The sequence below is a fragment of the Vidua chalybeata genome, chromosome 6 (genome assembly GCF_026979565.1).
Source record: "Vidua chalybeata isolate OUT-0048 chromosome 6, bVidCha1 merged haplotype, whole genome shotgun sequence".
Classification (NCBI taxonomy): Eukaryota; Metazoa; Chordata; class Aves; order Passeriformes; family Viduidae; genus Vidua; species Vidua chalybeata.
In genome coordinates this window covers 10141293-10165318 of record NC_071535.1, presented here as the reverse complement: position 1 = coordinate 10165318, position 24026 = coordinate 10141293, and the positions used below count along the sequence as shown (strand labels likewise).

Genomic DNA, 24026 nt, shown 5'->3' with positions numbered 1-24026 from the left:
AAGGATGTGACTAAATAAACCAGGGAAGCAAAATGTCAGGTCTTTCCTCAGACCTTGCAGGATAATTAAGAGCATCTGCTTTCCACTGCCCTCAGCATCAAGCCCTGAAGGTGACCTTCAGAGATGGCAGCTCAAATGAAGGGACTGGCTGGTGAGGTCCCATAGCAGCACTTTAAAGCAGCCAGCCAAACCCTGGCCCCCAGCACTGTGGGGCACTCAGGTGACAAATCATTGCTCATCACACAACACTTCTGCCCAAAGCAGAGCTGAAGAGGTGATGGAGCACAGCTTCCAAAGGAGCCAGAGCAGCTTGTCACTCCTTCCTGCCCACATCCCAAGCTTGGTGTGTCTGGGTGATGGGTGAGCATGGCAGTGGCACAACCCTTGTGCCAAGGGGATCCCAGTGAAACCTTATGTGAAAAGGGAGTGGGAGAGGGACTTTGTGCAGGGAGCCTCTGAGAGATCCTGTCCTGCTCACAGAGGTGGAGCCACTGGAAGAAAGGCCAAGTGGGAGATGCATAGCACAGCTCCGTGGTGTCGCTGGCAGGCTGGTGGCAATGGCAGGGCTGTCCCTGCCCACAACCCAAGGCCACAAGATAATCCTACAGGAGGATCCTGAGTGTGACCCTGTTTCCCAGCCCTCTTCAGAGAGTGGCATAAATCCCACACAAGCGCTTTAACCCCAGGTTAGGGTGAAAGCTAGAAAGGAGCAGGCTGGATCACTTGGGAAGTTCAGGTCACACAATCAAGTGGGTTAAAATCCATCATCCATTCTGTCAAACAAGGAAAATCCCTCATCCACCTTCCCTGCAGCTTCTCCTCCCCTCCCTGCTCACCTCAGACAGTCCTAGGGAGTGACCCAGCATTCCCTTGCCACTGCCTCCCCTCCAGGAAGCTTCCCCACACGCCATCTGCTCTCTGCAGGTCACTTGTGGGTGCCCAAGGACATCCCTCCCACACCATCTTCCTCCACACCAGCCTGCCTCTCCCCATCACCCCCAGCCAACATCCCTGGGCCCTCTGGCTCTGGAAAACGTCATTAAACCTCATGGACAAACTCAAGTCTTTATTTGTTCTCTCCATGAGTGGATGCTTCACACATGGTGCAAAAACTTGCTGCTACAAAACATCATTGATCTGCACACAGCAATGGCAAGCCTGGTGACCCTCAGGGCTCCCAGCTGCTGATTCCAAGCAGAGCACACCCTTGTCTGGCTGCAGATGTCAAAGAGCACAGACACACATCGACATCGATGTGTGCATGGCCAGAGCTGTCCACATGCTGAAGGATTATTTTTAGCCTGACAGTGATGGAAATGTCAGAGAGGGTTTTATTTATTTTCTCTGGAAGGTTTGTTGCTTGAAATGCCCATTGGCAGAGGCTGTCCCTGACCCTGCCATCACAATAGGGTCTGTCATCCAGGTCTGACATCCCTTCCCATCCTTGAAAAAATGTGCAATTGAGCAGGAGGGGAGGGTGACCAGCCCAGAGTGGCAGGGCTGACAGCCTTCAGAAGGCAGGTGCTCATCCAGCCCTGCAGCCCAACCCATGCCCACCCAGACAGGTTGCAGCTCCCCCAGATTCCCAAGCCTTCCCACATCCCAGGGAAGGTCTCACTGAAGCCACAATGGACAGCTATGAAATATTAGGGACACCTGCACTGGCCTTTTGAGCAGCCAGGCAGTCAGGAAGGGCAGGCAGGCCATGGGATGCTCTCACGAGGGACGAATTGTAACAGTGCCAAGGTCTTCTGGTGCCCCGAAAGCACACAGAGGACTCCCCTGGAGATGGAGGAACCTGTTTCTTCCTTCTTCTCTGACACTCACCCCACGCTCAGTACTGCACCAGGAACAAAGCTAATGACAATTACAAATGAGCCTTGGTTCCTTTCCAGCTCACAGGACCCCATCTGCACTCAGGGCTCTGGGAAGGGGCACCTGTGTCCCTGGGGTGATGGCACAGCACTGCAGAATGTGGCAGCACCCAGCTGGGCCTGCACTTTTCAGGGTACCAGGGCATGACATGTCCACTGCTACACACATTGTCAAGTTATGCACAAATTTTCCTTCTTCTTGTTAGGGAAGCAGACTTGAGAGGGAATGGCTGCTCAGAAAAGCACTGGCACATCTGAGGTAGAGTTTTTTGCTTGGTTACGGTGTCAGAGAGGAGCAGTAATGGCCTATATTCACACAATAGCAAAGGAGGGCCTTGAAGAACATCCAGCTTGGGGCCTGTGACCAGCCCATAGATAACCATGAAGAAAAGTCAGTGTTTTTCCTTCAGAACTGCCTATTTACATCTGAAAACTAGCAGAGACCTTTTCCAGAGGCTGGGACAAACAGCTCCTTTTACTGCCTGCTTCCTATGAGGTTTTCCCCTCCCTCTCCAAGAGGAAATTTCCAGTAACTAAGGTATAAAAATTAATGCAAGACTATGCTCCTGAGCCAGCTGTAAAACTCATACAGGAAGAGCTCCCCATCCCACACCTCACCATGGCAGGCTGCCCCCAAAGCAGGTCAAGCCTTCAAAAGAGAGGGAAGAGGCAGCTTTGTCTGCACCCTCCTGGTGCAGGTCAGGCTTTGGGGAGTAAACTGAGGTGCCCAGACCTGCAGGCATTGCCAGCACAATCAGCCAGGCAATATTCCTTAACTGAGGTCTTGGAATCCCTCAGGAGGTTGCAATGCTGGGACACCATGTGGTGCAGCAGTCCCTGGTTTCATTAGAGATTTCATGGAACAAGGGATGCAAACAGAAGAATTCAGTGAGGGGAAACCCTCCTCCACACTTGCCCCATCCTGGGAATAACTACCAGGACTCATCTGAATGGCAGTCTCTAGAAAATTTTGAAGAAATGTCTTTAGACCATATCCCATTAATCTTCCTCCTGGACTTCACATATAAGATTAGGATTTGAGCCTCATGGTTTTCCTGCAAAAGTGCAGGAATTTTGTCTTCCGTGGCTGACAGGTTTCTCCATGCATCCAGCTGCATGTGAAGCTTTCAAGGAGATGTGGTTGCAGATGCTGGCACAACAGAGCAAGGCCTCGTGTTTCCCCCAGCAGGCCTGAAGGAAGGCAAGAAAACAGCAGGGTAATTAAATAGCACTTGTCAGAACATGTGCAGGAGTCAAACAGCAGAAACAGCCCTCCTGTGCACACTCTTGCATGAAGCTGTATCGACACTTACCTGCTGAAATCCTCCACTTCCTGGGCTAAGCAATCCATGGGCAGCACTCCCACTGCTGCCTGCCCTCCCCAGCCAAACCTTCTTACTGCTCTTCTGGAAGGACATTTTGTGCTAACATGAAACAACCAAAACCAGTGCTTTTCTAAAGTCCTGCCCCCTCCATGTACAGGAGGGAGAAATATGTTTCTGGCTAGGAGGAAGTAGCTGATTCTAGAGAGCCTACAGGTCACATCCCAGAGCATGGCAGCAAAATCACAGGGCTGGGATGGAAGGAGGAAGGTGGCACATCCCATAATTGATTTAGCTTTTACTGATAGCTCCAAACTCAGGTGAGGCCACCAAACTGTGCTAGCCATCTGTGTCCACCACACTGCACACTCAGCTGGGTCTGCTGGGATTTGGGAGCCTCTTTACCCAGGGAATTTCAGCAAATAGGAGATTAAGTGATTTACAACTCTTTAAAAATATATTCCTCGATATCTTTACTAAAGCAAAGGTGACACTATGGGTAATTTCTTTAAAGCAGGGTATACACATGGGTGGCTGACAGCCAGTTCATTATATCAGAGTCAGTTTTCATTAGGAGGGGAAGCTTTTGTGCTTATTAATTGTTTCTCTAATTGCTTTCTCTCCCTGCTACCAGGGCAGCCTGCTGTCTGCCTGTGCCTGGAGGGTAGAATCCTGCATACCTCATGCCTGATCTGCTAACATGGGTAACTATAAATAAATAGTGACACCTGAGAGTGGAGCAGGAAAGGGACTGTGCTTCTCAACCTCAGTCTAGTCAGCTTATGCAACAGAAAGTAACTGCTGACAACCTGTAGTTATTAACTGAGTGGGACTATTTCTGATAGCTAAAGGCTCTGACCTAGCCAACATAAAACAAAATTCTCCACCTCTGAGCTGGAGCTGGATAACTTTGGACTAACAAGAAGTTGTCAATTATTTAAAGTGAAGAAAATAGCTATATGTTCTCTACTAAGCAGTATTTTAAATCCATGAGGAACTGCTTAACTTTGAAATCTGCTGCAACTTAGCCCCCACCCTGCCAAGAAAAAAGTAAAAATGCCCATTTGTGATTATGAAGGAGTCACTTGGGAGACTGAAAGGTGGTTGCAAGTGCCCCAGATTAGTCTTGGCAATTCTCACCATTGGATTTAACTCATTGCAGTGACAGTCATCCCTCTGATTTTAACCCTCCTCCCTTCTGCCATGAGCTGCTGCTGCTGCCAGCACATGGTGGGCACACTTGCCTCACAGCACAACACAGTCACCTAAATGGGGCAAGCCTGCTTTAATTAATGCAGCTGTCATGGAGGAGGCAGTGGTGGGGCTCACATATCCCTCCCCTCAGCACCAGAGAAGCAGGAGGATCACTGAGAAGATCCTCCTTGGCTTGTCCTGCTAGGAGGCAACAGCACTTGCCTGGGAGACCGTGCCCATGCAGAGGGTAAGAGCTGGGAGGGAGGGGATGCTGCAGAGGGACTTTGCTGCAGGGACACACAGACAGGAGTGAAAGATGGGGAGGAAGAGCCTGATCTTCCAGGGTGTGGAAGTCTGCAGGCAGAGAGAGGGAAGTAGAGCCAGTGTATGGAGCAATGAGAACCTTGGGGAGGTGAGGCTACAGCTCCACCTCCCTGTAAGAAGTGTGCCTGGGTAGGTACACCTTACACACAAGCACACTCACACACACCCACCTTTGCTAACAGCAGAGGCAGGCACAGAGTCCATATTTTCTAGGTTTTACTTCTATATCTGCAAAGAGCATGTTTGCTTCTGTTTCCGATTCCCTGCAATTATCATGAAATGCCTTCAAGAGAGCAGCTCTGTCTTCCCGGCTGAGCGAATCTTTGATGTCCAGCACTGCACTCAGATGTTCCTTCCTGTCCAGAAGGACAAGAGGACAGTAAGTGAATGAGTCAAGGAAACAAACAAACAAACAAACACAAAAAAAAAAAAAAAAAAAAAAAAAAAAAAAAAAGCTTGTTTCCTATCCCTCAGTTTTGCTGGACCAGACCAAAGATTGGAAGCTGCTTTTTGACACCCTCTGGCTATCTAAGGGGGAGGCCATATCCCAAGAGCTGTGTGAGATAGGGCTGAGCTCATGGGTCCCAAGCCCAGGTCACACAGCATCCCTGTGAAGTATTGAAAATGTTCAGCTTAAGTTATTCCTAGAAAAAGACCTGTATCTATCATAATAGGTTTCAGATAACTCAACATTTGACTGTTTGGAGGCATTTTTGATATCTCTTCTCCCCTCAAATGGAGCTTATTCTTGTTCATCTGGAAGGTTACAGGATTTGTGTTCTACAGTGCACTGTTCCCCTGAGCAGGGAAATACTGTATTGGATATAAGGCAAATGTATCCAAGCCAAACAGTTTGAAACAGAGAAATATGTTGTAGACAAGAAGAGTGCATCCACTCACACCAGGATGACCTCCTCTGATATCTGGGTCTTCTGAGAACTTTCTATGCCCAGTTCCTATGCTATATATATATATATGTATGTATGTATTTTTTTCTATATTTATATATATATATATAGCTGCTTATCTGATACAGCATAGCAATTATATATATATAATTGCTATGCTGTATCAGATAAGCAGCTTTTTACTTCAATAGCACCCTTAAAAGTGCTATTGTACTGTAAAGTAAATTTTGTATTGTATTGTAAAGTAAAAAAGAAGTAAGAAGCCAGATGAAGCATAACATAATATCTTTGGGTTTTTTTCTTTGCCTACAGCAGTCCTTCCTACAAAAGTCTAGAAACTTCCCTTGCTGCAGGTTTATATCATGACTGTCATGTTGAATAGGCACTGAAGTAATTATCTACCACAAATTGTCTGCCCCACATTTAAAGGTATTCATATTTTTGACCTTCGCAGCATCCTGTGACAGAGAGCTTTACACTGCAATCATGTTAAGCTGGACAAACACAGGCACAGAACATGAGAACAAAAGATAGATGGAGTAAACCACAGGCTTTGGAAAAAAAATGCAGTTACCTAAGATCTCTCCTTCCTAGTAAAAGCTGTGTTTCAATTCTGTTAAGTTTCCTGTAAGAAATGTAAGTGTATAGTCTTGCTGAATACACCTAGAAACTTCTGAAAATAGCTATGCAAGGTTTGGCGAAGTGTTGAAGACAAAAGCCAAGTGTTTGGAAGTTATGAAATGCCCAAATTAAGGATGTTCTTGAAACCCACATTTGATGCATATGTGCCTGTAAACTCTGCATTAAGGTAGTAGTTTTCCACAGCATTTCTGTTTTGTTGACAGCAATTTCATCCCTCCTCCACCTTTACAGAAGGACATCTCAACTTCACCAGTTCATGTCTGACAAAGATTTAAAACAGGCACCAGTGAGTACATTCAAAGGGTCACTGTGCCTGGCCCAACACACTGCAAAAGTACCACAGGACTAATATTGCTGTAGGTCTTCTAGTTTCAAGTAATCATGCAAGAAAGCACAGAGGTTGAAGCAGTCAAAGACATTACCTGAGGTCAGGAAATTCTTTTAGAATGGGCAGAAGTGCTATTTTCATCCCCTCAGGATCAGAAGTTTGAACAAGCTCTAAAATTGCTTTTATGGGATTCTTGAGAGAACCAACCGCAGGACCCTGGGGAGAAAAGCAATGTTGTGTTCAGGGCAGGGGAAACAGCACAGCATGTTAAGAGCTGGACTTGTGTCAGACTGGGGATCTCTCTGTGTGGGTTAGGAGCTTTGCGGGAGAGTCTGTGCATGTATGGAAGTCTGATTTTACCCCAGGGTAGCAGAAAAGAACCTGGTGAGTAGTCACAAACTGTTTCCTGGATGGCTGGACAACCATCTTTAGCAGCACAGAGTCTTCTCCTGCTCTTCCTTTGGCAAAGCTGGCAAGTGTACCTCATTTTTCCCTAAACTGCTTGTCCTTTCAGGGCCATTTCGTCTTGTGGGATGTGGTTTGCTTCTGGAGGTAAGCAGAGCCCTGTGCTTGACCAATGTGAAAACAGTCTTGTTGGCCAAACATGCTGGCATTTCTGCTGCCCCAAAGCAAGCCCAGGGACAGAAAAGCAACCTTAGGGAGAAGATGAGGAGACACAGATCCTCCAATAGAAAAAAAAAGTGGGAAACAGGGCTGGACAGTGTAAAATACATGACATGGTTGGTAGATGTTGCACACGATGAACTCCCTCTAATCTGGAGCACACAGGAGAAGAAAAGTCTCATCAAAAAACACACAGCATTTTTAGCAGAGCTGGAGGAGCAGAATGCAGATGTAGCACCAGGAGAGAGCTTCAGGTCTTGCTCACATTTTTCATCAGTGTGGTAATGCAATTAAATTGCTTCCCTGAATTATTGATGCCAGCACGTCAGCAGAGACTCTGTGACAAAGCAAACCTGGAGAACGGGCTGCCAAACTGGGGCAGGAGAAGCCCAGGTTCCCCTCATCTGCAGGGGGCATTAGAAACAGCAGGTCACATTCTCCATGCGGCACCTCTGCAATGAACATAATTAAAAATAATAATAATATTTGAAGACAGTCTTCCCCGTCTCCCCCTGCACTGCAGGCACACAGCACGTCTAGCTCTGCTCAGTGCACAAGCTGTACTCAGCTCCTGAGGCACTGGTACTGTACAGCTTCATACTTGGCAAGCACATTATTACAAAATGCTAATTAATTTGAAGGCGTCAGATTTAGTTAAGCCCTACATAGGCAGGCAAGGTCAGAGGTAAACAGCCTGCAGTCTAAAGGGAAAAAAAAGAGGTGTTTTGTCAGCAGTGTTTAAGTGCCTTTGGCACATACTGCTCTTAGGAGAGAAGCAAGGTATTTCCTAATGTGTTTTGAGAACAGAGGGGAAGGAAGAGCCCAAAGAGAGGGCAGAGCAGGGCAGGGAGCAGGTGCAGCCTGTGCAACAACTGCACGATAAATTCAGTCTGCAGCAGAGTTCATATTTCGCATGCATAACCGTGAGCCTCATGACTAAGGAGCAGGCAGTCCTCTGCAAATCACTTGTGCATTTCACCTCCAAGGCTTTCAGTGTTCTCACATCAAGTAAGAAAGTGCACACATTGGGGACACTGGGGAAACCATTCTAACCAGATGCAGCCCTTTTTCACCCAAGCTTAATGTAGGGTTTTAATAGATAATTAGATTTCCTCTATTTCCTTTGCGCTGTTCCATGCACAATACATCCAAAGCTGATGCTGAGAACAGCATTTCTGGTAAACTTCAAAGTTAAGATTAGAAAACCTTCCTGCTATTCCCCGTGTCTCAGTTGCTGAAAGCATTAATTAATGTGTCATCAATCACTCCAAGAGGTGGGTCTTCAGCTAAAAGCACTGGCAGCTTCCAGCTTGCTGCCATGAATCTAATGCATTAATTATAATGGGTCTGAGAGGATTTTAGAGAAGCCTACAGACGATAATTTTTATTTCATTTTATTCATTGGACAAGGTAAGAATTGCTGACATATGGCTTGCAAGGGACTCATCTGTGAGAAAATAGATTTTCAGTCCCTAGCACTTAAATAGGCAAGTTGTGAGAATTACTCAGCATTTGTGAAATTATTAAAACCAGTGTAGCCAAGTGGGTTTATATGCTGTCATATCTGAGTCCTGTTACCAGACTGACTTTGCAACCACTGCTGTGCTGCTCAGCCCAGCCCCTGATGAAGCACCATGCCTGCGCACTCTCAGCCTTCATCTGCTAATGAGCCATGCCAGGGACATTGCATGGCAGTGATTCTCCAACTGGACCAGCTGAAGGAGGGGACGCTGCTGCCAGTGCAGTCCCTGCCCTTGGGTAATCAGGGGACTCATGCGACAGCCTGGTGGCATCCAGAGATGCTGCAGTGCGTGCAGCACTGCCAATTACACCAGATTATGAGCTGAGACTTTTTAAAGCTTCTGAAGTTGTTTCTGCAAATCAGAACCAGCACTTCTGCCCAAGTTTTCTTCAGAGGTGTGGCTCTGCTTTTACACCCAATCTTCTGCAATGCGCCTTCACCTCCTAATGGTGTGAGGTGTTTACCCCTGCAGGAAGACTCGTTCCTCCTCACAGCTGTCAGCAACCACAACAGCATCAGCATGTTTTTGCCATGAGGAAATGCCACAGCACAGGGAAATGGCTCAGTCAGCCATCATCCCAGTCTGAGGGGCTGGGAAGGGCCTGTAGGCAGGGAGGAGGCCGGACAGAGGGGTAGCAATGCACACCCCATGTCCAGGGAGGAGCAGCCTTACAGGGCAATCCACAGAGCAGGTGGAGCTGTGGAGCAGCCTGTTTGGTTCATCACTCCAGAGACTCAAAGGAAAGCACTGCCACTCCATGTACCAGAGGCCTGATGCGGGGAGCTGGCAGCTTTAGAGCTGTCTCACCAGCTCAGAGGAGCACGCTTCATTCTTGTGTCAGTGGTAGCAGTGCAAAACTTGCATCTTCCAGTCACACATTTCAAAACCATGAGCTAACAGCTTCTGACAGATCAGAAGGGCTGTCAGCACATCTGAATGTCATTTCAGTGAAGCTTGATACCCCTGTGGTAAAAACTCTTAAGCTTTTTTGTAGTTTTCAGAGTCTTCCTCTGCTGGTATCATTCTTGATGACAGAGAGCAAAACTGTAACCATATCAAAGACTTACTAAGCACTCTTTAAAGATGGTTTGCATCATCCTATGATCTTCTTCTATCTTGTTGACAATCCTCCTCCTCTGCATAGCAGATGGTTTCCTGGGAGTGGTCAGGAGGGCCTGCATGTATTCTGTAATAATGATGGCATTGACAGCCTTGATGAGGGCCTGTTCCAGAGCAAAGATACTCAGATTAACTTCCCTGCACTGAGCAAGGCTCAGCCACACCTATAGCAGGGCAGACAGCAGATATTCTGCCCATGCAGATGGCTGTCCCATTTCTTTGCTTAAGTATTAAAATGCTTGATCTAACACTTGGGCTATCTCCAAGCTGCATGTGGATGACAAACCTTGATGGTAAGTGTGGAGACATCAAATCAAAAGCAATGGTACCAGTTAGCTGAGCCAGAGGTCACTCACACAGAGCTGCAGCTTGGCTTGGCTAACAAATACATCACCTGGGGAAAGCTTGGGCTACAGACAAAGCCAGATGCAGCCTCCCTCGAGCATCCACATTTGACACAGGGTACTTGGGCACACAGCTGCGTCTGGGCACAGAGAAGTCACCTGGGCAATTCCTTCTTATCTCCCACTACCTGCTGAGGAACCCCAGCCAGAGGCCAGGCAGTGCCTGACAGGGACAGTGAGTGTTTCTGATGGGGGGTGGGCTGCTGCACAGAAACCACGTTTTGTTAGCAATTGAAATCAGAGCAGGGTGAGGCTGCAGTCCAAAGGTACAGAAAATCCTCAGCTCTGTCCAAAACAGACAAAGCAAGAGACAGAGAGCTCTGGCACAGCGTTTCACCACTGAGCTGCTGCTTGCCCCAGCACTAATGTGACATAATGTCCAGTGACAGGCTTTGAACAGCAGAATAGATCCTACTTTTTTCTCTTCCATTACCTTTCCATATTGCAAAATGTTAATTAAAATCATCACTGACAAAGAGACTGCAGACCTAGGAGTCCCATGCTTAGGAGGACATGTGGCACATGTAGCAGCAGCAAATCCAGCCTGCACAAAAGAGAGGGTTCCCCAGGTACCAACCTCATTGCTGAAGAGATAGACTCAAGGGTGTTGTAAGATCCTAGACAAGTTGCTTAGGCTACTGTAAAGGTGAAAAAACTTGGGTACTTTGTGAGGTTGTTTGCCAGTTACTCTGCATGAGACACCATACCCTTTAAGAATCTGGACTTTTCACTTCTCTGTGTCCACTCTACATCAAAGGGATCAATAATCCTTACAAATAAGGTTGAAGCACATTAGAAGCTGAGAAGATTTACAATATAATGGTATTGGGGCAATGGTAGGAGAGGAGGGAGTCCAACTAGTCCCTCTGTATTTGGGAAGTACATTCAGTTTCCACATTTCTTCATTTGTTGGTTTCTCTGCTGAAATCACAGAAAGGTCCCAGCTGTCACTACCCAACCCTGGTGGATAGAGGTACTGAACTGAGACCACTAGATATTTAAAAACCCATTTGACAACAGAGAAAACTGCAATTTAGATTAATTTTCTAGTTACTGTGCTATCCCAAGCACAATTACTAGTTTCAGTGATTCCACTGAACAGAATGGTATGGGTTGGAAGAGACCTTAAAGATCATCTAGTTCAACCCCCCCTGCCATGGGCAGGGACACCTTCCACCAGAACAGGTTGCTCAGTACCTCATCCAACATGGCCTTGAACACTTCCAGAGGTGGGGCATCTTCAGCTTCTCTGGGCAACTTCTTCCAGCATCTTGCCACTCCCATAGCAAAGAATTTCCTCCTAAATCTAATCTAAACCTATACTCTTCAGTTTTAATCCATTCCCCCTTGTCCTGTTACTACATGCCCTTGGAAAAAAATCCCTCTCCATCTTTCTTGTAAGATGATTTCCTGAGTAACATATTGTCCTCACTTTCTTACTTATTTCTTACCTCGTATATATCAGTTTTTTTCTTCCCAAAGGTCAAAAAGTTTTGCTTTAAAGATTCAAGGATGTGGTCAAAACCACTGTCACTCTTTTTGAAGTGGTCCTTCAGTGTTCCCTGAGGAAAAGAAACAGACAGAGTCAAAGGGTGCACATGTAGAGACACCAAACAAACAACAGACACAGATTATTGTGTCTTTGCTCTTTCTGCTCTTGGAAACAGACTTCTCCACCAACTGCAGCATCCTGTGTTTTTCTTTCAAAGAAAATCAAAACATGAAAGAAAGAAACAATTCCAACTCAGGAAGTATGTACTAAGTTCTTAAGGCCAAACCTGGAAGACTGAAAACCTGGGCCCTGGGCCTCCTGTTCCCCCCCAGGGTTGCCAGATGCTCTGTCAGAACCACCCCCTGTTCCCACATAGATGTGGGCCCATGGGACAGGCTGGCAATGAGCTCTGGAGACCAAAACTGCACAGTGTAGCCAGAGTTTCTCTTGTCGTTTTCCTTTTGCTGCCTCACGTGTGCCCGAGGGAGCCTGTGCAATGAGGCTGAGGATGCTCAGGGGAGCTTCCCAGGGAAATGCACAGGATCACACACTGTCAGGAGCCTGGAATTCTGTGTTTTCCAGACACAAGGGTGAAGGGTGTCTGGGCTAATAGACTGATACTAGAAAGTGTGAAGGGAGGGGACCTTATCTCAAGGGAGGGACACATTTCTGGTCAGCCTTTTCAATATCCTGACTACCCAGCACAGCCCTGGGCTTTGTGATTTATCACTGTCCTGGGAAGATGCCCAGCTGCTGGGAATGAATAGGTACTGGGTGAAATTCAACTTCTGGGGTCTGGGCAGCACAACAGCAAACACTACAAGCAGTTTGGGAAACTGCAGTCCCAAAACTGGAAAATGTGAAGCTGTCCATATACAGATTCTGACAAGGCAGAGGAGAAAACTAGACTTGAAGGCCAAACTATGGCTTCACCTTTTCCAAATCAGGACATGAGAGGGAAGTGCATGCCAGCCATATGGTCTGCATATAGTCAGAATTAAAATGGGTCTTCCATACCTTGACTTTAGTAGTGACGGTCTGCAGAAAATGCTCTATAGTGTCATCTTCCATCCTGTGTAGAAATCCATTTACCTTAATATTCTGGTCAGTGCTGACACTGCAAATGTATGTTAGCTTATGCCAGACAGTTCTGTTTAAAAAAATAAATATGGAAAGTATTGATCAGATCAAATCACGCTTTTCTCTCAGATCAAAACTCTTTCTACTGTAACCATCACAGATGCCTGAGTCATTGAATGGACACATGCTCAGGTCCAAAGCTAGCTCAGTGACCTGCATTTGTGCACTCATTAAGACACTGCCACAAGGGCAGTGTCAATAAAAAAATTCTAGCATTTTCAAAAACGAGCAAGCATGAAGCAGTCTTGACAAACAGAGTCTGGGTGAGCATCCTGTGTGCCTTCGACAATCTACAAATACAAGACAAATAATTATCTTCCATCAGAGCAGTCTTCCAGTCAGCAAATCCTGGCTAAAATTATCACCAGCTTGAAACCAGACATTCTACTTTCTGTAAAGGCTCAGTGTACAACTTCATTCTCAGTAAAGCTGTGAAGGATCACATAAAAGAGACTCATAAGTATTCAGTCTAGGATCCAGCATCAGCAACATGCAAATACAACAAACAAAGCAGCTACCTAGGCTCAACACAAGGCTCTGATGTCAAGTAATCACTGTGCATATGTTGGATTTTGGCATTTTGCTGACTCCAGAGATCCCTGGATAACTTTACACAGAAAGAAGAGAAGCAACCTTGTTTTCTCCAATGCTGCAAGTGCTTCTGAAATTAGCTCGTAGGTGCAAACATCCTCCTCCACCCTTCTGTGCTTTATTGCTTCCCTCCTTCCTAGCAACCCCAGGGAAAGCCTGGCATATTCCACGGGGTTTCATTCAGCAAAGCACTTAAGGTTGCACCTACCAAGTGCAGTAGCACACACATCTCAGCATAACCTTTATGAGGCTTTCCTGCTGGAGGACGATCAGGCCAGGGAAAGGAACGACATCACAACCCACAGTGGGGTTAGCCAGGATAGTGTCCCCACACATGACACAGCACTGCTGCCTGCCTCCTGCTCAGTGCTGGAAGGGGGAGATGGCTACAGCACCTGCAGGGCCTGGGAGCAGGCAAAAAGTGGCAGTACAGCCCTGTGGCCCTGGCCACAGTCACAGCCCCCATCTGAGCCTCCCTCTTGCTGGGGCAGCAAGGGCAGCTCTGAAGAAGTCTTGCTGACAGCAGCTGGCTTCCTCCAACTTTAAAGGCTGGTGTGCACAGGGCTGGATGACCATACCCAGCTGGAGGCAAGATTGGCCTCATACCAGAATCAGAAGGAGATCAGACCAGCAGAAAACTTGTTTTGCTCCCCATGTCATGAGGCTCTGTTTTCTAACCTGAGAAGGCAGCAATTCTCCAGGAGTCGTAAGCTGCTGCAGATCTGCGGGCAGCCATCAAGCTGGAGAAAGCTTCTTACTTCATCTTCATAGCTAAATTAAAACAGGAAGAAGTTCCTTTAATCTGGTGTGCTCCATAACACATCTAACATCAACAGCAAACTAAAGAAATATTCTGTGATTGTCTTTTATATCACAGTTTCAACCCTCCAGGTGGGATCTACAACATGACAAAGTCTCTGTCCTGCCCAGCTGATGGGGAAGAAAAAGACAGGAACAGCAGGGAGAGCCCTGGAGCTGCCTAAGTACCTGTGCCAGGGACCAAGAGGCAGGAGGTTGGTTTGCAACACTTCCTTCTGGGAAGCAACTCAGGCTTTGCCAATAAAGCTGCAGAACAGTCTCAGTGTATGTGAATAACCCACAAGGTCTCTGAACTGCTTTGTCAGTCTCAGTCTCACAAAGGGCTTCTGGACGACTCCATTTTATAGAAATTTCCTTCCTGTCATCATGTGGAGGGCCAAGGATCTTAAATCAAATCTCCATCTGAAATACTACCTAAACCAGCAGTCCTGGCATTTTCTGCTGTGGGGGATACATGGGGAGAGAAATACCCAAGAACAAAAAGCAGATGAAGGGAGCCAGAGGAAGTGGTGAGAGGCCAGATGAGAAGATATTCATTCTGCTATGAGAACCAGGACAGAGCAGATCTCCCCACCCTGCCACAGAGCCAGCAGAAAGCATAGTGCCTGGGATGCACAGCCAGGGTAGGAAGGGCCAGGCCTGGGCACTGGACACTTGGCTGCCCCTCTTCCCAGGTGTGTTTAAGGTCTGAGCCTCTCCAGAACTCCCCGCAAGGCTTTATCCTGTATAAGCTACTCCAGATGCCCTTTGTTCCCTCAGCTTTAGTCCAACTACAAATATTGAGCACACAAACAGCACTGAAGTGCTGTCTCTCCAGTAACACTTTAATAGGAAACAGCCATCAAGATCCAGGTGAACACAGCATCACCAGCTGCTTCATCAGGATTTCTTTCTTTTGAGCATTAAGAATGTTAGCAAGGAGGAAAACAGCATCCTTCCTACCTTTCCAGGAACCTCAGGCACTCCTCCAGGCATTCAGCTTCCACCTTCTCACTCAGGCTCTCGCTGACTCGCCTGGCAGTCGCTGTCTTTTCTGTTAGTATCTGTGGATTTCAATATGTGAGAGGAAAACTAGCCAAAGTCATTTGTTCCCTATGCAGTGTACAGGAATACATCCCACTGCTCACCCTGCAGCAAATCCCTCTGCCCTAGGCACCAACTTCTGCTTCAGTTTTGAGAGTCCTTATGGAAATAAATGTATTTTTCATCAGCCTTATTGAATACCTAACACTACACTTTTACTACCACTGTTTTTGTTGTGGTCAGCAGGCCTGTGCTTGGGTAAAAGCCTGTCCCTGCAGATGTTCTCTGCTGGTCACATCCAGCCTGGCAGTTCAGCTCACACATAGACCTGCCATCTGCAGGAGCATCTGTGCTTCTACCTGACTCAGCCTCGCAGATAAATTTGGGTGCAGCCACTAAAAAGAAGGTTATGCAGACCTAACTGTGTGCCCTGCACCTCTGCCAGGGTCTCTACATGGGATTCCTGAAGAGGGCAGGTGTCACCTTCCCAGCCACCACCACTCACGCCTGACACAGCTCTGTGTGTTAAACCCTACAACAAATGTCCTGCCCCACTGACCCCAGCGGGGTGGCCCAGGTGTCTGCAGGAGGCGGGCTGTGTCAGACAGCTCAAAATTCACCCCTTATCGGGCAGGCTTGAGCAGGTGGCAACTTAATGCTGCCCATTAGTTGCTCTGTGGAAACAAAAGCTTGCAAGGGGAGGAGAGCCAGATGGATAAAAGGAGACAGATGGACCCATATGCTGTGCCCTCACAGTGCTCATCTGCCAGAGACAAAGGGTGACTCACGTCATGAATGGGTTTTTCCACTGCTCATAACAGATGCAAAAGCTCACCCAAAGGGGCAGGAGAAAATACACCCAAAGTGTCAGAAAACCACAGCTGATGAGTTTCCATGACACCTTGTTCATTTTCTATCTGAAGTTTAAGTGTCAGCCTGAGAAAATTGAGGAGGTGGTAATTTCATAAGGCTTTCCTATTAATCCAGGCTTTTCCATCACCCACCCCAGAGCATTCAAACCTGTCAGTTGCATACACAACAGAGTGAATCCACTCATGCTGAAGCATTGCCAGATGTTACAGATATGAGGGCTATGGGATTCAAACATGCTTTGTCCTAGTTCCTGTTAGAAAACTTTCCACTGTGAGCCAAAAGAAGGAAAAAAAAAACATCTTGATATCTAAACATCACCCTAGCACAGGTACATCACTGGGCACATCATTGCTCCAGCAGGTACAGGGCAAGGCAAGGAGGAAACCGTCTCTGATGTGAGCTCTGCATTACGTGTCTGGGTCTGAGATGAGCCAGAAAAGCCAATGCTTGCCAGCTAAAGCTGTATCCTCACAAAGAAAACCAGCTGCTGGTGATCTGCAATGCTTCCAGTGCCTGAGGTTGTCTGCCATCCCAAAGGACCATGGAGCTATTTCCCTCTCTCATGACCCAAAACGGGACTGCCACTCAGGTGGTGTAAGTGGAGAAGAAAGATACACTCATGACAGCCCACAGCCATGCCCCTGATCTCCAGCATCACTTAAGCCCACATGTAAACTCCAGGATTTATTTTAATCCTTCTGCAGGTCGTGATCCAAACACCCTCTGCCCACAGTACACGCTGCTCACGAATCAGCAGGGTGTGCTCCTGCAGTGCCCTTGGAGCGCTCGCCTTCGCTGTGCCCTGCAGCATCCCCCGCACTGCCTGGCCCGCCAGGGCAGCAGTGCCAGCAGGGGCAAGCAGGGAGCAGCCTGCCTGCATTTTGCACTGCAGCCACGGGGCCCTGCCACGGCTCGGCAGCTCTCCCTGCTTTTAGAAAAGTGCTCTGCAGAGCTCACACAGAGCAGACTGGGTAACACCACGACTTTCCAAAAGGTTACGTAAAGATCCAGGAGCATGTATGAAAATGCAGCTTCAGCTTGAATTAGCTCAGGCTTATCCTTAGTTTAGTAAGGTTTTTTTTTTTTTTTTTCTTTATGTATGCCCAGGGCAAAAACAGGTTTGGGAGCAAACAGACACAGCTTAAGTATGGCAGCCAGCTTGCAGGCTTTTAATACATTGTGCTTAGACTGAGACATGCAAAACTGGGTCTTGCCAAATACCTACATACTTGTGTGCAAAAACAACTGCCCCAAAGTATAGGAGCTTTTCAGTTCCCCCCAGTTTACCTCAATGACTGCAGCGTCTGCACAAGGTGGTTTCCCAATATCAAAGGCTTCTTTCAGTGCTTTCCCTACTTCCTTCTAAATGAGAAAAGAAAATTTAAAAGTACAGTTAAGATAAAATGGCATTCATAACAAGTTAGGTTTCCCAGCCTCTCACTATCCATTTGGACTAGATTAATTTCTGCCTCCATTTTTATGGCTATCTCATTTAACCTAAAGCCTGGCTATTTTCCAGCTGACCTAATAACATTGTTCTGTTTTGTTCTACATTGTTTGTTTGAGTTTAAATGATTTGCAGCTTGCTTTCATCCCAGTGTCAGCTTGGGTTATCTACAGTCTTCCCTAGTTAGCTTAGGCACCCAACGAAGGCGCCCACACAGCAAAACAATGCTTAGATATATCTCCATGCTGCCAGCTACTGTAGCTGAGATTTTCCACCCTTCCTCTCTCCAACCAGCATCCACAGAAACCAGCCAGCATTAATTAAAACAATTCCCTTGCTTGAGCCAGGGACTTGTGAGTGCAAAGAGGAGCCGGGTTAGTGTTTAGAGCTACTGTCATGGTGAGATGGGCCCCATGAGGCTGCACGATGGGAAATTTCCAAGACTTGGCTGGCTTATGCTAGTTTGAATGGCTGTAAAAACAAAACTAGCACTGCAGAGAAAGGGCTTGTTGCTTAAAACATGATCTGACCTTTATAGAAGCTTTAAACTCAAAAGTCTGGCTTGCTTATTTATTCTTTTACTTCTGAATCTTCCTCCAAGGAATGTAAAGTCTGATCTCCCATTTTGGTCTTTCTTCTTTTCTGGCTGATGAATTAGGAAATTTGTGGCTGTCAGCTGAAGAATTTAATCAAAATTATATTCAAAACAACTGCTCTCCCATATTCACTGAAAAGTGCTAATCAAAGACAAATAAGCAGTTGTAAACAACCCAGAAAAAATTCTTTCCTCACAAGTGCCATCACCTGACTGTGAGCAAATGTGTGAACACTATGTGCTGAGATAGCACATCCCTGCTGAGCTGCACAAACTCTTCAAGCCTGCCCCCCACAACTGGACAAAGCATGGCTTAGTGAGGAACTGCAAGGCAATTAATAACTTGTTGAGGACAGCACTTAGTTGTTTTGGATCAGATTATGTGTCTGAATTAGAAACAGCTTGCTTGTCTGTAGCTCTTGTACTGATACCAGCACGTCAGGCACCAAAGCTCCAATGTGGAGGGGACCAAAACTTCTGCTGTAATAAACAGGCCCAGTTTACTTCTTGTTTCTTCCTGTCTGACCAAAATGTTGCAAGGCTTCAGATCCGTGGATGGTCAGTACACCTGTGCTGACTGCAGAACACAAACTTCTCAGACCGCCTTCTGTCCATTTGAAAAAATAGAGGGGTGGTGGTGAGAAGACACAGACCCAAGTGATCCTTTGCAGATCAGTGTAAATGACTATGAGAATAAGCCCTGGCATCATGCTGGAAGGTCTGCCCTGCACTCCTGTCAAATTCCCCAGTACAACAAGGGCAGAGGTTGCAGACTGGCAACCCAACTGATGGCAACAGCATTTTCAGTTCACCAACTTTGTAACCTCAAAGGCACAAAGCTCCCCTGCCCCAGGTGTGTCCAGATTGAGGGGAAAGCTGCCTGCATGCAGAGCTGACCGAGTTCCCCACATTGGAGTTTCAAAGTGGTTTTGATCACCACGTGGCATCTGGGCTCTCAGCACCTTTAGATATGCTCACAGTTCTCACCACTCATTTCTGTTTAAAGTGCTTTTAGTTTGCACAGATATCAGGCTGCCACACCCAAAGATAAGCTAGGTATTCATAAGCAAAGCAAACTGTGGCTTATTCCAGTCAGGATCTTCTCATTCTGAAATTTTAGTCATCCATTGAAGTGGCAAAACACACACCATGTGATTTAGGCACAATAATATATGACAATAGTTGAGAGATAACAGCAGGATATTTGCTCAATAACAACTTCCTGTATATTAGCATAATGAGGGGCTGATACCCTAGAAGCAGAAATAGAGGGATAAAGCAGGTTTTATAAGCTATGCCACTGAGCTGAAGAGTCATCCATAATTTTTCCATATGGAGTCAGCTTATGTCACTTAAGCTCATTAGCTTGAATCTGGAGCTGCTCCCAAGCTGGCCAGGTTTGAAGCAAGCTGGGGCAATGCTGTGCTACACTGTCCAGCACTTCCAGCTCTGTTCTTTCTGTACAACTCAGCACCACATAGAGTTGTGATGCTTCAGGATCAAAGGTGGCATGAAAACTCAGGGCTGTATGGCACAAAGGTTCATAACCAGATTGAAGTGAGCCTGTTCAGCACATGGTGTATCAGGAAAACAGAAAGCCCATGGTTAAACAAAAGCATTCTTCAGCTATTACATTAGAGGGAACTAAAAAAAGTTAAATTTCCCATCACCGTTAGTCAGCATCTTTGAAGGCTTGTCAATGACTCAGTGACTTGCTCTAGGATAACCTCAGTGGCACTACCCTAAGTCACTTCCTTCATTGAAACAAATGCTAAAAAAAGAGCTTGAGAACACATGGTCTTCCCCAGGGTAATGATTAAAAACAGCCCATAAAGATACTTAAACACTGAAACCAGTAGGCTTTAAGCATATTGTCACCAGCTGGCACTTCTATGTTTGTGACTACCTTCATGTTCTTCAGGGAATAATTCTTGAGGAAAAACTCTGCAATTTAGAGTACTTTCCCAGAGATGATTCAGCAGTTTGCCATGGAATTTCCCCTCCTCTGCTCCCCAGGGGCTGGTGGAAATGGAAAGCAAGAGAGCTGAGTGTGGTAACTCCTGCTGCTGCATTTCAGCTTTAGCTGAATAAAAGAGACCCCACTGAGTTTTCCAAATAAAGTGGTTTCCTCTGGAACTCCCCATTGCTACAACACATCTTCCCTGCTTCGTTTGTATTCCATATGTCTCAACAGAATTCTTCAAAGGGGGAATTTTGCTGAGAAAAGAAAGATGCTGCAGCTGCAGGGCTGGGGTCACCTGTGGGATCACAAGACAGGATTCTCTGTGGAGGGCTGCTGGGTGGGCACCAGCTGCACATTTTCTTGTGCTGAGCTCTGGAAATAATCTTTGCTCTAACATCAGCAGTGTCAGTCCATCAGGCTGGAGAGGATTGTGAGGGGTCCACACACAGACAAATTTAGCAGCCTCAATATCCTGCACAGCTGAGGCAAAGGGGTTGTAAAAACACCCCAATTGTTGCACACGATGGGATTATTAACAGATGGAGAGAAGATGAACAACATTTTGAAATGGCCCTCAATAAGGAAGTGGGTTTCACCCATAGTCTCCCTTTCCTCTGGATAAATGGCTTTCTGAGCAGAGCAGATTGCAGCCCTCTGAATATACAGCAATAGGATGAAGAGAGATTTGCAAATGTCCCAACATTTCCTTGCTAAGGAGCAAGGACAGGGCAGCCTCCCTTTGGCAGCACACAATCACATGGGTCTTCACACCTTCTGCAATGAAACTCAGTCAAGATGGAGACCTTGGGACTCACACATGCCTGGGCAGAGCTGGCTATTTAACAAGGGCACCCTTAATTTAAAACCGCGGGAATAAAACTGGCAGATTGGGGTAAAACTCCTGAGTTCTTACCCGTGCGATTGCAAGTAACTTTTCCTCAGTCTTCAAAAGAATCCACACGAGGCACTGTGCACCAAGGGAAAGGCTGTGCTGGGGTCTGTGCCCGGGTCTCTCACATGCCTGGCTGCCTCTGTGTACAGAAACAAGAGCTCAGCCAGAGGGGCAGCTTCCCGCGGGTCCTTCGCCTGCCTGGCACCCCTGCTTGGCACCACAGCCTCACACGAAGCAAACAGGGCGCCCTGCAAGAACCCAGCAGTGTTTGCCAAGTTTGGGCAGCCACAGCACAGTAGATGATCTTTACAATGGCCTTTTGCCAGCTTTTCTTTTGTGCTGTTTCTTTTCCTTCTTCCTACATTTGCTGCCCAAATTAAGGTTTTTGCTTGTTGTTCCCCTCTCCCCTTCCCTCACTGCTGCTGCTCTATTCCTTCTTAAGCCTGGGGAGAGTCTCCCAAGCACACTTGCATGAATGCACAATTTTGCAAGTGTCACATATTCTTTCTGAATGGAATAGGAAGCAGCTATATACCCAGACAACCACATCTATGCATGAGCTGTCATAGAGGTTGTAACTGTATTTAGAGAGGAAAAGTAAAATGCTGAAGTCTGGCATCTCTACTCTTCTCATTTCTACTTTTTTCACTACCATCTGACTACTAGAGTCACTGTCTTACTTGTTTGTTTGGTTTTTTTTTCTTGAAGGAATTCTGCATTTATAGAATACATTTTTTCTTATATTTGACTTTTCTTTATATAATTAAATTACATGATTTTTCACCTCCAATTTTATTAAAGTTTTGAATGTTTCCTTAATCCATTACTCCAAAGTTTCACTATTTTAAAAGCAGCAGTAAAAGGGATGCCTCCTGACCACATCTACCATGTGCCTGATGACAACCAGCATATACCCACCACACAGCTTCCCTCCTTCAGGAGCTGGCTGGGGGAAGAGACCACCTGATGAACTGCTAATGAGCTAATCAAGGGTTTATTAGTGTAATTAATACAAGGAACAGAGAAGCTGTGGGCTTGGATGAAAGCAATCAAATAATCCAAAAAGGCTGAGAACTATTAAGAAGATTGGAGATGCCGAGTAGCAATTAAACCATGGACACAGAGAACCAAACGCCTCATCCACCATAAAAAAAAGAAATCACAAGAAAGTTTTGGGCTTTGATGACACCCATAGGCTTTGAATTCACATTGGGCCAAAGGGTCTCAGATGTGCCATTCTTCAGAGGGAAAGCCAGATCTGTTTCCTCAAACTTGGGCAGGAATCTAATGATGTGTTACATGCTTTTCCTGTTATCTGAACATTAATGAAGGAAATACAGGAACAACTGGGAAAACTACAAGCCAGATAAAGCAGCGGGAGAACAAGAGAAGGGCAGAACAAGAGAAATCCATAGAGCACCATGCTGACATAAAGGCCAGGGAAAACTACTCTGGGGTAAGTAGAGTATTATGGACCTTGTTAAAAAAGGCTTGATGTGAGGAAAGAAATTGTTCAAAAAAGAAAAATTGTACATGTCCAACAGCAGTCCAGCAGAAAAATACCTGCCCACCTCAGGTAAACCCCTGAATCTGGTAATAAGAATTTAGAAAGAGGCAGTACTGCAATGAAAAAAGGCTCTGGTTCTGAGAGCACAAAGATAAAAGAGGCAGTGGGAAAACCTAAACTCAGCAAGTGTCCTGATCATCACTGTGTTATCAGGAAGAGGGACTGTTTTCAGAAATAAAAAAAAATAGAGATATAGAAAAATATAGGAAAAAAGCCCTTCAGACATACCTTTTGTACATTTTAATGATCCATCCATAAATTAAAAGGCTTTGGCTGAAGCTGAAACAGTTACTGTCAGTAAGTGTGGCCAGGTGAGAACACAAAGAGGCATGACAGCAGTGGGCATAGGTGATGAGCAATCCTGCTTCCTTGAAGACGTCACTTCTGTGCTCCAGGCTGGGGAGAAACGTCGTTTCCAGATGACTCAGGTGCTGTTTCAGTGCAGCCTCATCTGTGTTAGTAGAGGAAGCAAACAGGGGAATCTGGGTGGTCATGTACTGCATTAGCTTTTCCTCCAGATCTTTCCTCCAGAAGTTTGGGCTCCAGGTGGAAACAGAATCTATCTCTAGGCCATTGCCAAGCCGCTCTGCTTCCTTCTGCTTCTCCCACTTCAGTGATTCCCCCACTGACTGCAATGGCTCCAGGAGCATCCTATCACTTCCACTGAGTGCTTCTCCCACTACAGTCCACATTCGTTCAGCCAGCAGCACATAAAGTGATTCAGACTTCCCCATATCATCATTTCCAGAACGCTCCAGATTATAAATTTGATCACAAGCTTCCAAAAATTTTCCTTGCTCAATGAATCTGCAGATGGTTTCCTCTGCAAAAGAATAAGAACACAACTTGCTCTTTGTTCACATGTCTATAGGACCATAACTTTAATATCCAAGCCATGAAGTATCTAGTTTATATCTATTCCAGAATTCCTCAGGATCTACTCAAGATAAACCCACTTAAGGTCTAGCAGTATCACCTCTCAGTTTCCCCAGGGTAAGCAATTTTTGTTTCTAAATTTCTTTCATCCTTTCTCCTCCAGGTTAACCAAGCCTGCAGATTAGTCTGCAGCTTTATGCCATCGTTCCAGAGACCTCCTCTTGTGAGCAATGAAGGTTCATTAATTACAGTCTTTCCATAAGAAATGTACCTTCTGTCCAGAAGAAAAGCATTAAAGGAGGGACATCTTCTGAACAAGCCAACAGCTGAAAGTTAAGCCTGGAAGGAATTCTCTGCCTCCTCTACAGAAACCCTGGCAGGACTAAAGTGCTGCAAGCTCCATTGGAAGGAAGATTTTCAGCGCTGCTTATTTCCAGTGTATCTTACCTAGCACATCCAGTCAACCAACAAGAGTTAAATGTACTC

General features: G+C 46.2%; 1 protein-coding gene and 1 long non-coding RNA gene across 2 annotated transcripts in view; both read right to left on the bottom strand.

Annotated features, from left to right (window-relative positions):
- Positions 1 to 1063: 1063 nt before the first annotated feature.
- LOC128789460 (uncharacterized) lies at positions 1064 to 9958 on the bottom strand. Its single transcript, XR_008431417.1, has 4 exons — positions 9807 to 9958; positions 6687 to 6808; positions 4885 to 5070; positions 1064 to 3065 (listed from the first exon to the last, which is right to left on the bottom strand). It is a non-coding gene; the product is annotated as an uncharacterized LOC128789460 (long non-coding RNA).
- Positions 9959 to 11698: 1740 nt separating this feature from the next.
- Positions 11699 to 24026, bottom strand: part of LOC128789212 (uncharacterized) — a 34860-nt gene continuing 22532 nt past the window's right edge. Inside the window, exons 2-8 of the mRNA XM_053944885.1 lie at positions 22893 to 23487; positions 21119 to 21236; positions 17488 to 17562; positions 15247 to 15347; positions 14164 to 14256; positions 12772 to 12904; positions 11699 to 11824 (exon numbers count right to left, since the gene is read on the bottom strand). Coding sequence (XP_053800860.1) covers positions 11699 to 11824; positions 12772 to 12904; positions 14164 to 14256; positions 15247 to 15347; positions 17488 to 17562; positions 21119 to 21236; positions 22893 to 23398 — 1152 coding nt within the window. The 5' untranslated portion in view covers positions 23399 to 23487. The remainder of the gene's footprint in view (positions 11825 to 12771; positions 12905 to 14163; positions 14257 to 15246; positions 15348 to 17487; positions 17563 to 21118; positions 21237 to 22892; positions 23488 to 24026) is intronic.